This window comes from Agelaius tricolor, unplaced genomic scaffold (assembly GCF_023055355.1).
Source record: "Agelaius tricolor isolate 1412-34295 unplaced genomic scaffold, bAgeTri1.0.p SCAF_38, whole genome shotgun sequence".
Classification (NCBI taxonomy): domain Eukaryota; kingdom Metazoa; phylum Chordata; class Aves; order Passeriformes; family Icteridae; genus Agelaius; species Agelaius tricolor.
The window spans coordinates 5,994,643-6,009,790 of NW_027269298.1; the positions used below are offsets into that span (position 1 = coordinate 5,994,643).

The following is a 15,148-nucleotide window of genomic DNA, read 5'->3' on the forward strand; positions in this document are numbered from 1 at the left end:
AAGCTAAGTAATACTGAGATGTGGAAACAAAGCAGGACAAAAGTGCTGTTTATATTTCTCTGGTATGATATGTGAAATTTAGTATGAGATATAATAAACTGGTATGATTAATCGCTTATCTTCACAAGAGTGAAAAAGGACAAACAAAGAGCAGGTATTGCTGCCCTTGACAAACTTGTACAAAATTGTCTTCTAATCACATAAAGCCATACTTTTTTCCTTTTTGCCTCTCTGCTTTTGTATATATTTTTATAATCTAGGGAAGCAAATCCCAATTACTCCCTCTTCCTTTAAACTCATCCTTTGGCTTGGAGAATTACTGTAGCTGAGAAGTAGAATCACATTGGCATACTTAATCAGTAGGTCTAAAACTACCAACTACTAATATAAATTACAAAAACAGAGGGGTTTTTGTTTTGTTTTAAGAAAAGGAAGCAAATAAAACAATAAGTCAAAACATTCATAACTTTTGATGATACATCATTCTGTCTTTCTAGAGGTAGAAATGTGTAGAGAAAGAAATGAAGATAAGTTGAGAATGGTTTTTAGAAGATACTTTTTGGGAGAAAGCAATAAACACTGCAGGTTACTGTTAAGATAAAACTGTTAAGGTAGTCAGAGTCATATGAACCTCTGGTTTATAAACTGTACTTATATTTATGAGATATATAAAAATATATAAATGTGATTATATATAAAACATATTAACATAATTATATAGCTATATAAATAAATATATAAAAATGAGATATATTTCTTCAAGAGAGGATTTTTAATATGGGATGAAAATTTTTGAAGGACTGATCTGTGTCATTGCAGAAAGTTAAACTAGACTATAAAACTTGACCTGATTTCTAAGCATCTTTTTTCTTTGTTTTAACTCCAGCATGACTGGAAATTCCCATGGTTTGTATGTTGTTCAGTTGTTAATCCAACTCTATTCCACTCATTTACAAGGTCTAAATGTCCCTTTTGGTTTTGGTGGGATTATTAAATTACCTTTGGTCTCTAGGGCACTCTTCTGTTTATCATGTCAGTGGGTCTAATGGGCATATATGGTTCTTTCACAGTCCAAATTCACAGATTGCTGCGCACTTGAGAGACAGTTATGGCCTTATGCTTTCCAGGCAAAGCATTAAACAGTTCATAACAAACTGAATTTGTTCTGGCTTGTTGTCGCCTCTTTGTCTGTCTCTTCAGTTTTCAATAACAGGTCATGTGATTTCTTCATTCATTCATTCATCCCTAAGCAGTGTAAGGCTTTTTCAGAATGCATGAATGAATAAGGTAAAAACCTAAAGAAATTAGGTATTGCAACCTGGCTAATGCTGGACCTAACACAGTGTGATCCAACGAGCAATGTACCGGTCAAGATGGTAGAGATCTGAGGAAACAGATACGTGGTGAGCTCAGCTTGAGTGAGAAAAAGTCTTGCAAAGGACTTCCATAAAGTATTCCTAAGTCTCAGGGCAGAAAAATTAATGGAGCTCTTTTCCTACTGGTGGCAGACAAAGGAGGTATTGCAGTGGTCTCTGGTCATGGGAGCCAGCAGCACTGTGTCCCCCCACTGTCAGCACCACTGCCTGGGGCAGCTCTCTCTCTTTTTTTAGTGTCCTTTTTATGGTCCTGCAAATTGCTCATAGTAGGCAGTAGCCTAAGTGCAAAAAAGCTTTTCTTTTTAAGGGGTGTCATAGAACTCAAGCAGTAATTATGGAAATTTTCAAAATGCAAATCCCAAGATCTCCTTTGTTTAATGGGCCCAGAGCACAGCGGGGGTAAACAGCTTCTGGCTGCTGTATTCATTAAAAATTATGCAACTGTTTCTGTTTGAAACACTAGATCAATTGGTTGATTGATTTGTTTGTTTCAGGAATTTATCTCTTGGATTTAATCTACATAGATTCTGCATATCCTGCTTCAGACAGCATAATGGAGAATGAACAAAGATCCAATCAAATGAACAATATTCTCCGAATAATAGCTGATCTGCAAGTATCCTGCAACTATGGTTGGTAAATGTTGTTATGCCTATCAAGCCTTAACTAAAATTTCTTTAGTGCGAAATTGTGGAAGCAGATTCTGAGGAACACAAGAGGCTAATGTTGGTAGAGTCGAACACTAGTAAGTGGTGTAGCTTCCACTTCTGTGTAGCTTCAGTCTTACCAGCAAATTGGGCAGATAAGCATGTATTTGAAATTGTAAGAGCTGTAACAGAGGTTGTGTAGAGTTTACTGTTACATGAGGGGTACAAATGACATGCTTTCAAGTACAGCTGTTGCCTTTGGCTTATATACTGTTTCCACCAGAGGCAATCAGAGAGAATTATCTTAATATCTTCCCTTTACTTTTCAGTGGATACGATGTCTAGAGTGTGGAATGTGTTAATTTGGGTATCATTTTGTTGTTAGCATCCTGGTGATATATTTACAAAATGAAATACAAATATTTCAGTCTACACTTGAGTTGTTCAATATGCTAAGCTTTTGCACGTATGTTGCTCCTGGATGAAGTCAGGAAAAGGAGAGGTTGTTTCTTTTTGTCAACAGAATTTTACTCTAAAAATAATTTCTGCAGTTCTAGCCTGCTAGTGAAGCTGTATATCAATAAATGTGCTGGTTTTGGTGTCTTAGTGAATACTCAGTGTACTCTTGGTGACTTAGCACAACTTTTCATTGGTTAAACTTGAAAGAAGCTGAAAAGCCTTGAGTGCAGCTAAACAATAAAATTCAGAAAATTTAAAGCTGAAGTTTTGGAGAGCTTAAAGAAAAAGGATTGTTAGTTTGTGGAAAAACAAGGTGAGATGTTTACTCTGTATGCTTAAGTATCCAGCTCTTTTTTGTCAACTTCCGTATTTCAAGGTATTTAAAGGTAGGTACTAGGCATAATTACGTATGATTCTGAACAACTAGATCATTCAGGTACCATTTTCTTATTGTGAGTTTCATATTGTCTCTGAAAACTTTGGATGACAAAGAAGCATCCTTATTTCATTGACCCTTTCCTTTTTACAATTTTGGTAGCTTGCTGCAGTGCTTTGCATTAACTTTGAGTCCTTTGTTAAAATTCAGATGAAAATTAAAATACGGCCTTGAAACAATATTCTGGGATAATGGATGCCTTTAAAACAGTTACCTTTACAAGACCGCAAAACTTTAGTTATGTACTACAAGGCATGTACCTGTCCATGCACCATGTGTCAAGAGGTTTTTCTGTCATTCTGAACTTAGTGTCTTTCATTCTTGATATTCAGCATTGTAATTATTAATTAGTTATTTAACAACTTTTAAGTCTCCTCAGTTCTTGGACATATGAGAAGCACTAATACCTATGGCTAGAGGCTTTGATTTTCCCCAGAGCAATGAACAAAAAATTCAAGCAGTTTTGCAGCAGATAATTTTTTTCCACCAGTGAGATAACATCTAATGAAATCCACCGGCTTTCATGATGATGAAATGTATCTGTATTTTCTTTAACAACTGAGAGCATCACTTTTACTCAGTAAAGTCTTTAACACCTTTTTAGGGTCAAAGTAGTATTTCTGCCCAATTTACTTTTTAGGGAGGTTCAAATTCTGTTTCCATGAAGGTATCATAAGAACCAGAAAAAAAAATCACCTGAAAAAATTATAATTCTGGATTACATAAATGTTAATGGTTTTTGTTTGTTTGTTTGAACATCCCACAGATTATCTCACAACACTTCCCCATGTGCAAAAGTATTTGAAGTCTGTCCGTTACATTGAAGAACTTCAGAAGTTTGTAGAAGATGACAATTACAAGTAAGTACTGTTCTTTTCTTCAGGCATTGAGAAATGTAACAGAAAGATTACTTAGTCATTAGTTTTATTAAGAGCTGAGCAAAAAGCCCTTGGCTGAAGATGTTTGAAGGTGTTTCTGCTAAGTAAAATCCAGAATTACTGTCTTTCTTTATGACTATAAGCAAATTTACAAAGTGAAATGTACTAATACAAAGTAACAGTTTAGAGTAGATGAAAATCTAGTCTTTATTCTATTACATGATGATTGTGTGCTGGGCATTTTGTTCAGTAACACTAAAGTTATCTCCAAGATGTCCAGCATTGACTCTGTAGTATTATGAATAATACATTGAGAACATCTACCAATGTCAAGTTACTGTTTTTAATAAGTTAATACTTATGATTTGGAGGTTTAAGTTCTGGGGGTTTAAGCATATTAAAACAATGTTTACAAAAGACCCAGAGAAGAGTTAACCCACACAGAGGTTTGAAGCAGATGCCAGAGAGCTCATTGGTCAATATGTGAATGTACTCTAGTTAAAAGTGATAATCCCTGGCCAGTAATTCTGAGAGATCTAGAAAGTTAAGTCATAGGCTAAGGAACTGAGGTTTTAAGTAGCTCAACCAAGCTAGATCCAATGCTATACAATTAGCTGTTGACAAATAGAGTAACTATTTAGGTAAGCAGAATTTGCAGTATTCAAAGCAAACATATGTTCCGTCATACAATGCTAGTATAAAATATTTTAGCATATGTTTTAGAGAGCAGGGTGGTAATGAACTTCCTTAAAACCAGTCTTGTTACCAGTTTTGTTAAATACTTCAGTTAAGAATTTTGTCTCAGAATTTATGTGTACTTAGACCATATGCTAATAAAACTGTGATGGAAGGGCTCATTGAAATAGAACGTGGTTTGGACATCGCAAAGAAAGAATCTGATGACTAAAATGATAGTGCCACAAACCCTGGAATGATATATAATTATTCTAACACTAATTTATAGGTGTTGATCAGTAGATAGCTGTCACAAGTGAGATACAGCTATGAAAGGACTAATTCATCCCTACTGCCTATCAAATATAGTGTTTCTATGAAAAAATAGAGTGTTTATACTGCTTCAGAAGAGGCTGGTGAGAGCTTACATGGAGCACTGTATGCAGTTCTGGCCATCCATGCTTGCATGCTTGAGGGTTTAAGTAAATGATGGTCCAAAGGAATGTGTAAACTCCTTTACTCAGTCTCGTGACATTGTATATGTTTCACTCACAGACACATTGTGCAAGAGATGCACACTGACCATGATCAGTGCACAGAGCCTTTGAAAAGGTCAAGAGGTCCAAGACTTTTATTAAGGGTAGTCTGAGATTTAAACCTCAGTGTTGAAATTTAACAAATGGTCTTTATTTACTAATTTTGCACACGCTTCTGTGCTTCGTTAAAGTTGTGAAGACAGAGAAAAATTAAACTAAGCAGTCATTGGTAAAGGTGAAGAACTGTAGTTAGTAGAGGCTTTACAACCCCTGGATTGGATTAAAGAAACTGTTCATATTGTTAAATTTGATTTTTAGATGGAGTTTCCTGATGATGCATCAATTTAACACCATGTATACAACATCTTTCATGAACTGTACTATTTCAGAAAAAATGAAATAAACAAGTGTTTTCCATAAACATATGACACCATCATATAATATTTGTAAAAACTAGAAGTAATTCCATTTTAAATTTGAGTATTAATGTAACTTTAGTAGCAACCTTGCTAATAATGCTTGAAGGCATTTGATATATCTTAAAGATCATTTAATCCTTCATTTTTAAATTTTAGTTATTTGTGAGATTAATTCAATCAAGTGTAGTGGTTTTCGCTCCAGGCTTCACTGTGGCAAGGAAAAACTGGAGTAAAGTCACAAAAGGTATTAAAAAGAGGGAAAGATTTGATTCTTACCACAGGAAAGTTGCTACAGCTTATATGCATTGGAGAACTTTGATCTTTCTCTACCATGTTTGTTTCATCAGAATAAAACTAATTAGTTAATATAACTAATTAAATATAACTAATTAATAAAATTAATTTAATTAATTCATCAAAACACATCACATCTACCCTTAAAGAAAGCTCTCATTCCTCTTCCATTTTACACTAGGTAAGAAGTTTTTGGATTTTGTTTTAAGTATTTGATTTCACATTTTCCTCTCAGTCAGTTTCCCTTTAGTTTCATAGCATTTTCTGGTCCCATGCCAGGAGAAACTGTAAGCTTTAAAAATGCAGAGAGTACTAAGTTTTTAGAGTGGGTAAGAACCTCTTCTGTCTTTTTCTTTGCAGTGACTGCTCTTTTTGAGCCAGGGACAGCATTAATGCTCTCTGCAGAGAAGTGTGTGTCACCTTTGGCATGAAGAACAGAACTATCTCAGTACCAGGCTGTCAGGAAGAGACGCTTAGATAGTTGTCCTAAAACATATTGGCAGAATCCCAACATGCGTTTTGCCAAATGAAAACCTCAATTACACTGGCAAGGAAAATATGGCAGCCACTTTATATAAACAAAGCTTTTCTCTACAATTTTTTTGTGCCAGTCCAATTGCTTCCTTTAGGTTTGTGCTTGTCAGCAAGTAGGAATGCTCCAAAAAACCCCTGACAATGATGTCATATCCTAAAAATAACAGATCTTTCTTGGTCAGCCCATATACTGTTTTCTGCAGAAGCTGCTCAGTTTTAGCAGTATGTAGCATTGTGGTGCAACGCCACATCCTCTCCTAACCAGACATACCTTGCAGCCATTCCTAGAAATTTTTTTGCTGACCTTTTGGCATTGTTAGGTCAGGCCTTGAATTCTCACAGTTGTTTCTTGAGTGAAACCAGTTTGAAGACTGTTATTTGTGTTTCAGTATTATCTGTTGGGACAGGACAGGACCATCAGGCTGCTACCTATGCCTATAATTTGGTTCTTCAGAGCATATTAGGCAATAGACTAATAAGATGACTTACAGAAAAATCAGTTCAAATTTAGGTTCAGATAAGGCAAGATGCTTAAGACAAGAAGCTGTGGGAAAACATTCAAGAGAAATTGATTGGCAATTAAAAGGCTGTACTGACTCCTAGCAATGCTGGTGCTATAGAAGTCCTAGCTGTACCATGTTAGTTCCAGTCCTATGGGAGCAGGTATTAAATGCCAGTCTTAGTACTTAAAGTAAGTGGTAGTACTTAAATTAGTACTTGCAGCAGTGAACCCTCGTTGCAGTTCATCTTCAGTGAGCCTCCCAGGCAGCTGTATTCCCTGGATCTTTTCCACCAAGAGTTGTGGTAAAAGGTGGGGTGGAAGAAAACCTTCATTGTTAGTCTTAGATTCATAGTGATCCAGTGGCCATATGGTTCAGTAGCTGTAATTGTGGCTTGACTGCCTCTACCACAGGACACAAAAATTGAATCATAGAAGCATGGAATCACTAAGGTTGGAAAAGACCTCCAAGATCATCAAGTTCAACCTTTGACCGATCACCACTTTGTCAACTAGACTAGGTAAACTGAGTGCCACATCCAGTTGTTTCTTGAACAGCTCCAGGGATGATGATTTTACTACCGCCCTGGTCAGCCCTTTCCCAATGCCTGACAACCCCCTATGTGACAAAATTCTGCCTGATGTCCAACCTGAACCTCCCCTGGCACAGGTTGAGACTATTCCCTCTAGGCCTGTTGCTGGTTGCTCCCCAGCTGGCTATACCCTCCAGTCAGAAAATTGCAGAGAAGGTCCCCCGTGTACCTCTTTTTGTCCAGGCTAAGCTCCACCAGCTCCATGAGCTGTTCCTCATATGCCTTATGTTTTGGGTCCTTTCCCAGCTTTGTTGCCCTTCTGTGGTCATGCTCCAGTACCTCAATGTCTTTCCTGCAGTAAGACTCCCAGAGCTGAATCCAGGATTCAAGTTTTGGCCTCGCCAGTACAGAGGGAGAATCACTTCCCCAGTCCTGCTGGCCCCAGTACTTTTGGTACAGGCCAGGATGCCACTGGCCTTCTTGCCCACCTGGGCATATGCGAGCTTGTGCTCAGCTGTTGTTGACCAGCACCCCTAGGTCTCTTTCTCCTGGACCACTCTCCAGCCACTCTTTCCCGTCCTGTAGCAATGCATGGCGTTGTTGTTGCTGAATTGCAGGAACCAGGACTTTGTCTTGTTGAACCTCACATCACTGATCTCAGCCCATGAATCCAGGCCTGTCCAGATCCTTCTGCAGAGAATTCCTACACTCCAGCACATCAACACTCCCACCCAGCTTACTGAGCTTACCAAGAGTGGACTCGATCTTCTTGTCCAGATCATCAACAATGATATTAAATAGGACTGTGCACAAAACTGAGCCATGGGGAACCCCCATTAGGGACTGGCCCCAACTGGATGTGGCACCATTCCCTACCGCTCTCTGCGTCCAAGTCATCCAACTAGGTGTTTCTCAGTGAAGAATGCACCTGTCCAAGCCATGGGCTGCAGCCTCTGCAGCAGCAGGAGAATATTGGGGGATACTTGGGGACAGTATCCTTCCAGCAGAAGCTCCCAGCAACCTACTGTTGCTTGACATACTGTCATAGGACCTACTGTTTAAATGCTAGACAGGCAGCCCAGAATGTTTCAGATATGCCAGACCCATCTTGTTTGGTATGCAAATAATGGTCAGAAATGCCCTAAAGGACAGCTTTGAGGACTGGACTGCTTTGATGCAACTAATATCATCCTTGTTTCAGCAAATATTAATAACATGGAGCAGCTAAACTTCTGTGAAAGACTATTCTTTGTCTTAATTTACTTTCTTGATACAAGAAAAATTGAGTAACAGTGGCTGTACTGTCCTAGCAATAGTTCCATCCTGTACTGGAAAGCATACTTCCATGAGAAAGGACTGTGTTCAAGACTGACTCCCTATTTTATTTTCTGCATTATGTTAGGTTCCTCTTTTCCTGCTTGCTAGGAAGGTTACTCTAAAATGAGCTGTATGGCCCAGTAGCAGAGTGTTATTTAAAACTAGGTTGAAATAGAGGTCCATCCATCTTACTTTCCAGAGCATACCTGCCCTAACATGTTCCAGAAAATATTTTGAGTATCAGGCTTAAAAAAACCAGAAATTGTTCAGTGATCTTTCTACAATCCAAGAACAAAGCCTTCACATACTCTTCTGCACCTGTTCCTGTAGAAGCTTTGTCTTAATTTCCGATGGGAGATTGGTATTTGTTAATTCAGCAAATCTCTATGCTGATTTTTTTCCTAGAGATTTTACTTTCAATTTTTGTTTGACCTTAGATTATTAATACTAACTCCTCAGTTTTGAAGTTTCAGCTTTTGTGGGCAGTTTCTGAGGCTGATATCTAGGATTTATCCTCATGTGTCTCTTAGCTGAACTCTTGCAGTATAATTTTGGAATATTGAAATTTCATATGCCAGCAATTAGACCATGCACTAAAACTAGGCTTCCTAACCATGGTAAAACAAAGATTTGGTTTTTTGAAAAGGATTTCTGAAACAAACAAAAAAAAATTCTAATACTACTGTGATATTGGATGAATATCACAGAATAGTGACTTCTGAGATGAATTTCTGATGTTACACAGGGGCCAACATGAAACAGAGTGTCTTTATGCCTTATGAGTAGTTTATTAGGCATGCTGGAACCAAGGTAGTTTTTTATTTAAAGTAATACTAGTGATTGACATTGAACATTCAGCTGTGAGAATGTCGTTAGGTGTGTGAGGATATGGATGATGCATGTTGGTGGTAAGCACATCAGATCTCAAAGTATGCACTGATCTATTGAAAATAACACACTAAGCCTCTCAGGGGCCACACCAGATTCTGGCTCCAGGGTCCTCTTTGGGAAACACTGAGCATGTGTGTGCATGTGTGGAACTTGTGCTGCTCCATGGAAAATGGAGTGTCAGAGGAATTGCAAAATTGAATTTAGGTGGTGGAACACCTAAACAAGCCAGGACTGATTGAAACTGTACTGACTGTCAGTATCTCTTCTTGGAAATAAAGAATGTTTTTGATTGTTTCCAGCCTTCTGGAGGAGAGGGGGAATAAAGGAGAAGGTGACTCAGGAATGACATCTCGTTGTCAGAATATATTCCCTTTTCTCAACAATTTCTTTTAAATATAACATGTCAGCATGAGTATTTTCTATTTACCAAAATACATTTAGGCTTGCATTTATTTGTTCTTCTTTTAATACATCTGTATTTTCATAAGTTGAAAACAGATAAATTGCATTCTAGTTTTTCTGGAAACATTGCAGAATTCTCGCATCATGGAAGTCGACGTCCAAACTGTCAGGGACTTAGAAAGGGCTAAGATTCAGAGTGCAGTTTAACATAACCAAACAGATAACCAACATTATCTAGCTTCCCATATTCTGGGGAGATGACCAGCGGAGAGTGATGTAATCTTACTTGATAGCACTGAAGACTCATTTGTTGCTCTGTTGGTGAATTCCTAAAAGTGCAGCAAAAAACACACATGCTTTCTAAATGGTGTAATCATAGCATAGCTCTTCCTAAAACCTTGTTAAAAACATAAAGGTGTTAGGTTTTTCTTCCTGCTGTTAAGTTCCTCTTTTCTTCCTCACAAGAATAATTTTAGGCAGAAAGAGAGAGAAATAATATAGTGCAAGTAGTTGCATGGAAGTTGATCTCACTTTTGTCACTAAAGAAGGTGTAAGAATGCACTTGCCTTAAATATTCATTAAGGACTTCATTAAGTTCTTTTGTCTTTTTTCCATACTGAAAGAAATTCCCATGTGATCAACATTTGAATCTTGCACTGACTTGTATTATTGTAACTTTCTAGGAGAGTTATGTTACTGATTCCTGGTCACAGAAATTAAGTGGACAGAAAGAAAAGTAGTCTGGAAAGGAATGATTCATTACCTACTTGAAATACATTACTTTGGGTAGTTAAAAGAATCTAGTACTGTCAGAAGAATAGAAATTCGAAAACATGAAAAGGACTGTAGCTTTGTTACCTGACTTAACACTAAAACGTACTTGACAATGTTGGAATATTGTAGAGAAGGAACTGAAAGGTATTCCCAATAAAGAGTAGTAAGGAAAGTGATGGCTGAGCCATACATGATATTTTGAAATGCTGTCATAGGTTTCTCCCTCCACCCCTTTGCATGTTTTTACTGAAGTCAGAAAGCCTTTCCTTGGGGTGCACAGCAAGGTGCTGAAGCTTTCCAGCTCTTGTGTGTGTTCACTGCTGGGCAATGACAGCAGTTGTTTTCTTTGGATTTATGCCTAGTCCATTAAAGTTTACTTAACATTGTAGTCCTTCATACCTTTTTGTCAGACTGGTAGAGAAAAGGACCCATGAATGTCTAGTTAAGACTGCCTAAACTTGAGAAATGGCAGAAGTGATGTGCATTGGGAGATTTGTTGGAATGCTGAGAGCACAAGAGTGAGTACATAATAAAACACATGGAGTGAGGCAGCGTGGCATATAATACTTTCTTCTAATCACTTTCTTTTACTTCAAGGTGTTGGTCACTTTGCTCTATTAAGCTTCTTTTCTGTAATTCACAGTAACAAAATAGATATTTCTGTGTGCACATTTCAACATGGTAACAGTAAATTTGCTTTCATGTTTAGAGGGAATAAAATGTTAGGTTTGTATATAAATTACTAACTTTTTGAGTTTGTTTTTTTTTTCCCAAGGCAAAAGACTGGATGAACTTATGTTTTTGAACTGAGAGGGAGGATTAAATAATGAATTCCCCCTCTGCTTTCATAGACTTTCCTCAGTTTCTTTCTTGGTTCTTACAGGTAGTGATTTACTTAAAAAAAATTGTTTTGTTCCATCACAGAATAAATAACTACACTTCCAAGACAGTAAAATGCTAGTTAGCACTGCCGAAATAATTACTTCTTCAATTTCTTTCAACTTTTATTGAGATTTTTTTTTTTTTGTTAATTTCTCTAAAAACTTGTTTTTCCAGATTATCTTTAAGAATTGAGCCAGGTAACAGCTCTCCTCGACTGGTTTCCTCCAAAGAAGATCTTGCAGGTATAAAACATCATTTGAAAATTTGAGTAAGGAAATAATTTTAATTACAGAAATCTTCTAGTGAAGTATATAGGAAAACCCGAAGGTTCATCAGTAGCATGAGTCAACAAGAAAGATTGCTGACTTGTATGAAAGCAGTTCCAGTTTCAAGGGATGTCACAGAGTGTTTGCTAGTGTTGGAACAGGTGTCAGAATATGGGATTTTTTTACAAATGCTTGCGTTTTCATCATTATTTAATAAGTCAAGAAAAAAGAGCCCTCTTGGAATACAAAAAAAAAAAACAGTGCAGTGAATAACACAGGAAATTCTTCCTTCAGGTTTCTGTGTGATCACATACATTTGAGACAATTTCATTGTGGACAGCAGGAGGACAAAAGATTTGTAGCAACAATAGCTTCTAGAAACATCTGGAAAACTGGAGTACTATCCATAAGTTGACAAAAGCTAATCTGCTGTTTATTGCTGTGACCAGACTAAACAAACATCAGGCTATGTGAAATGTACTTCCTGCTATATGACCTATTAACTCAAAAGCTGTTCTGTTTTAATCTCTTGAACCTGAATGGCCAATTTTCTGTCTCATTATGTAAAACCATGTGTGAATGTAGAAACCCCAAGGAGTCCAGACCACAGCTGACATGCATTTATTTAATTTAATTGGCATTCAAAATGTCTTTTCTTCTCACCAATGAAAGACAAAGTAAATGAGAGTAAGAAAAAGGAAGACGCTAAATATAAAATGAAGAAAAGGCCCATGTGTTTTTCCTCTGCCTCCCAGCTCTTCATGTTGGCTCCTGTCAAATGACCAGTTGTTTATAGGAAACCTCTTGTTTGTCCTAGTATTGTGATTGCTATTCCCAGAGTCAGATAAACATTTGGCCTGGTCTTCAGTTTCTTTAGGAAGGTGCTTTTCTTTTCCCTGCTTAATGCTCAGTATTACTAATTGCTGCATAAAGGAATAGTTCACAGGATATTTTGTCTTTTTTATTAGATGAGTTCAAAAGTAGCTCATAATGAACACTTTCTTCATACAGAAATGCATTTGGAAGTTAACTTCCCCACAGGAGCCATCACAGTGTTGTTCTCGGTATCTGTGTCTGGAAAGGTGTTGATAAGTTACCAGGCTTCTGCTAAGCAGTGCCCGCTGCATCAAGGCTATCTCTCCAAACCCAACACCCTGCCAAAAAGGCCAGTGGGCTGGGGATGGGCAAGAGGTTGGGAGAGTACATAGCCAGCACAGCTGATTTAAGCTGCCCAAAGAGATATTCTATACCATATGACACACTCATCAATAAAAGCTAAGAGAAAGGGGGAACGAGGCATTTATTATTAAGATGTTTATCTTCCTAAGCACGTGCTACAATGCTTGGGTTAGGCCGTGGCTTCTTATTGCCCGCTGATGGGAAGTAGATGATAAATTTTTCTTGTGATTTCTTTTTCTTCTGCACACAGTGCTTTTTAAAATTAATTTGCCTTTATCTCAGCCCTCAAAGGTTTTGTATCTTATTTTCTTCACCTTGTCCTGTGAAGGCTGGGCAGTACTGACAGCCCATGAAAGTCAACCCACCACATCATGCCACATTTTCTTTTGCTTTTGTGAGGATTTGATTTTTCATACTAGAGACTTGAAACTAAGTCATTGCCTCTCATTTGATTACGTCTTTCTTACATTTATAAAGCAGACAAATAAACTCTTTTTGTTCTCTGACTTTTACTTTGTAGTACTCATGTCTGCATGCTCAAGTCTTGAACTTTGATGTTAACACTTCATTTGTATGATTATGGAATATAATTTCAGTCCTAGCAGCATGGCATGTGATCATCACTGGTACTCTGTAAGTCTTAATCAAGGGCTGAGACCTTATTAGAACTCTAATGGAAGGCAATTAAAAATACAGTTCCAAAGTTGGAAGCAAGAATTTTGAACTTGTCTGATCTAGGTAAGGAATACAGCATGATACTGCAGTGAGCTCAGCTGGAGTCCACAAAAATTGATTGGGACAATGTTCAGCAGTACCTATTTCATTGAATATGGGATCCTATAGTATCTGGTAGTATTAGGAGAGGGTGAATTTTCCCTTCTGAATCTGCAGTGCCCTTAAGTGCTCTCTAAGGTTGTTTTACTCAGAGTGAGAATTAATGTGATGACTAGAAACCAAGTGCTGAGTCATTCCTATTGCTCCATTCTTCTGTTAGTATTTCCTTTGAAAGCTTGACCCTTTTGTGGACTACTGTATTTATTTCATGCTCAGCTAGAGAGTTCTCACTTACTGCCAGTTAGACAATGAATGCCATCGGCATTTTGTAATACCCACAGGAATTTTTCAGTGAGCTGCACCTGTGTGACTGGAAAAATGCTACTAAATGGGATCGAGTACATTTTACTGAAAATATATTTTTCTGAAAGGAGAAGATTTATTAAGTAAGTTAGCATAAATTCAAATTGAAATCTAAGTACCCACGAAGGCATCAATTTATTGTTTATTTCACAACATTAATAAATAGGAGTATTGCCATATATTAGTTTTGAGTAATTCTGAACAAAAATACTCAAATATTAGTAATGAGATATTTGAACATGAAGAATTAAAAGTAGCACATTTACAGATATTGCTGTCAATTTTATTTGGATTCAAATTATACCTTGAAATTAATTCCACTTTGGACATTGTATGTCAGAAGTAAGTCCTTTGCAGGTGGTAAGCTACAATGATGATAGATGATGTCAAAGTACTTTGGGCAGTAGTTTAATGTTCCAGTTAATAGTTTAAGGCATGGGAGTTTGATAATAGTGATTTAAAGTTAAAGGTTCTTAGCCCATAAGGCCAGTCATCAGTTCAGTTGTCTCGATAGTACAAAGGTGAATGCATTACTAATAGCAATAGGTCTAGTTGAGTTTTGCCTGTGACATGCTGCCTCCTTAGAGATCAGCATGTGTTTCCAGAGACAGAAAAAAAGTTCAATATCATTGGTAATAATTCCAAAGCCTATAATGGGATTAAGTGCAGGGAATAGTGTCATCTTTGTGTTCTAAAATATAATTGTATGTGTTGATGATGGAAATTGATTTTACTTGCCAGCACTGCAAATTTATCTTCCACCCAGTTTTCTCTCTTTCAAAAAAATATTAACAGTTTACTGTAGCCAGAGACATTGTGGGTTTCTTTTTTTCAGTTAAGTCCTGCAGCATTTCTATTTGCAAAGTGCTGGAGAAAACCATGTGTCCGTTTTCCACTTCTTTTGCCAACTAGTTTTCCAGTAAATTCAAACAGGAGGCAGGCATCTGATTAAAGTGACTGTCTCACAACAAGCTATGTTTTGTATATTAGTGGCTAAAAGGGCCTCATTTAATT

General features: G+C 37.2%; 1 protein-coding gene across 3 annotated transcripts in view; it reads left to right on the top strand.

Moving 5' to 3' along the window:
* Window positions 1-15,148, top strand: part of RALGPS1 (Ral GEF with PH domain and SH3 binding motif 1) — a 75,591-nt gene that overhangs the window by 42,821 nt on the left and 17,622 nt on the right. For all 3 annotated transcript variants that reach the window (XM_071453839.1, XM_071453840.1, XM_071453841.1), the window contains exons 11-13: window positions 1,871-2,008; window positions 3,685-3,778; window positions 11,727-11,794. In XM_071453839.1, the coding sequence (XP_071309940.1) occupies window positions 1,871-2,008; window positions 3,685-3,778; window positions 11,727-11,794 (300 nt within the window). The remainder of the gene's footprint in view (window positions 1-1,870; window positions 2,009-3,684; window positions 3,779-11,726; window positions 11,795-15,148) is intronic.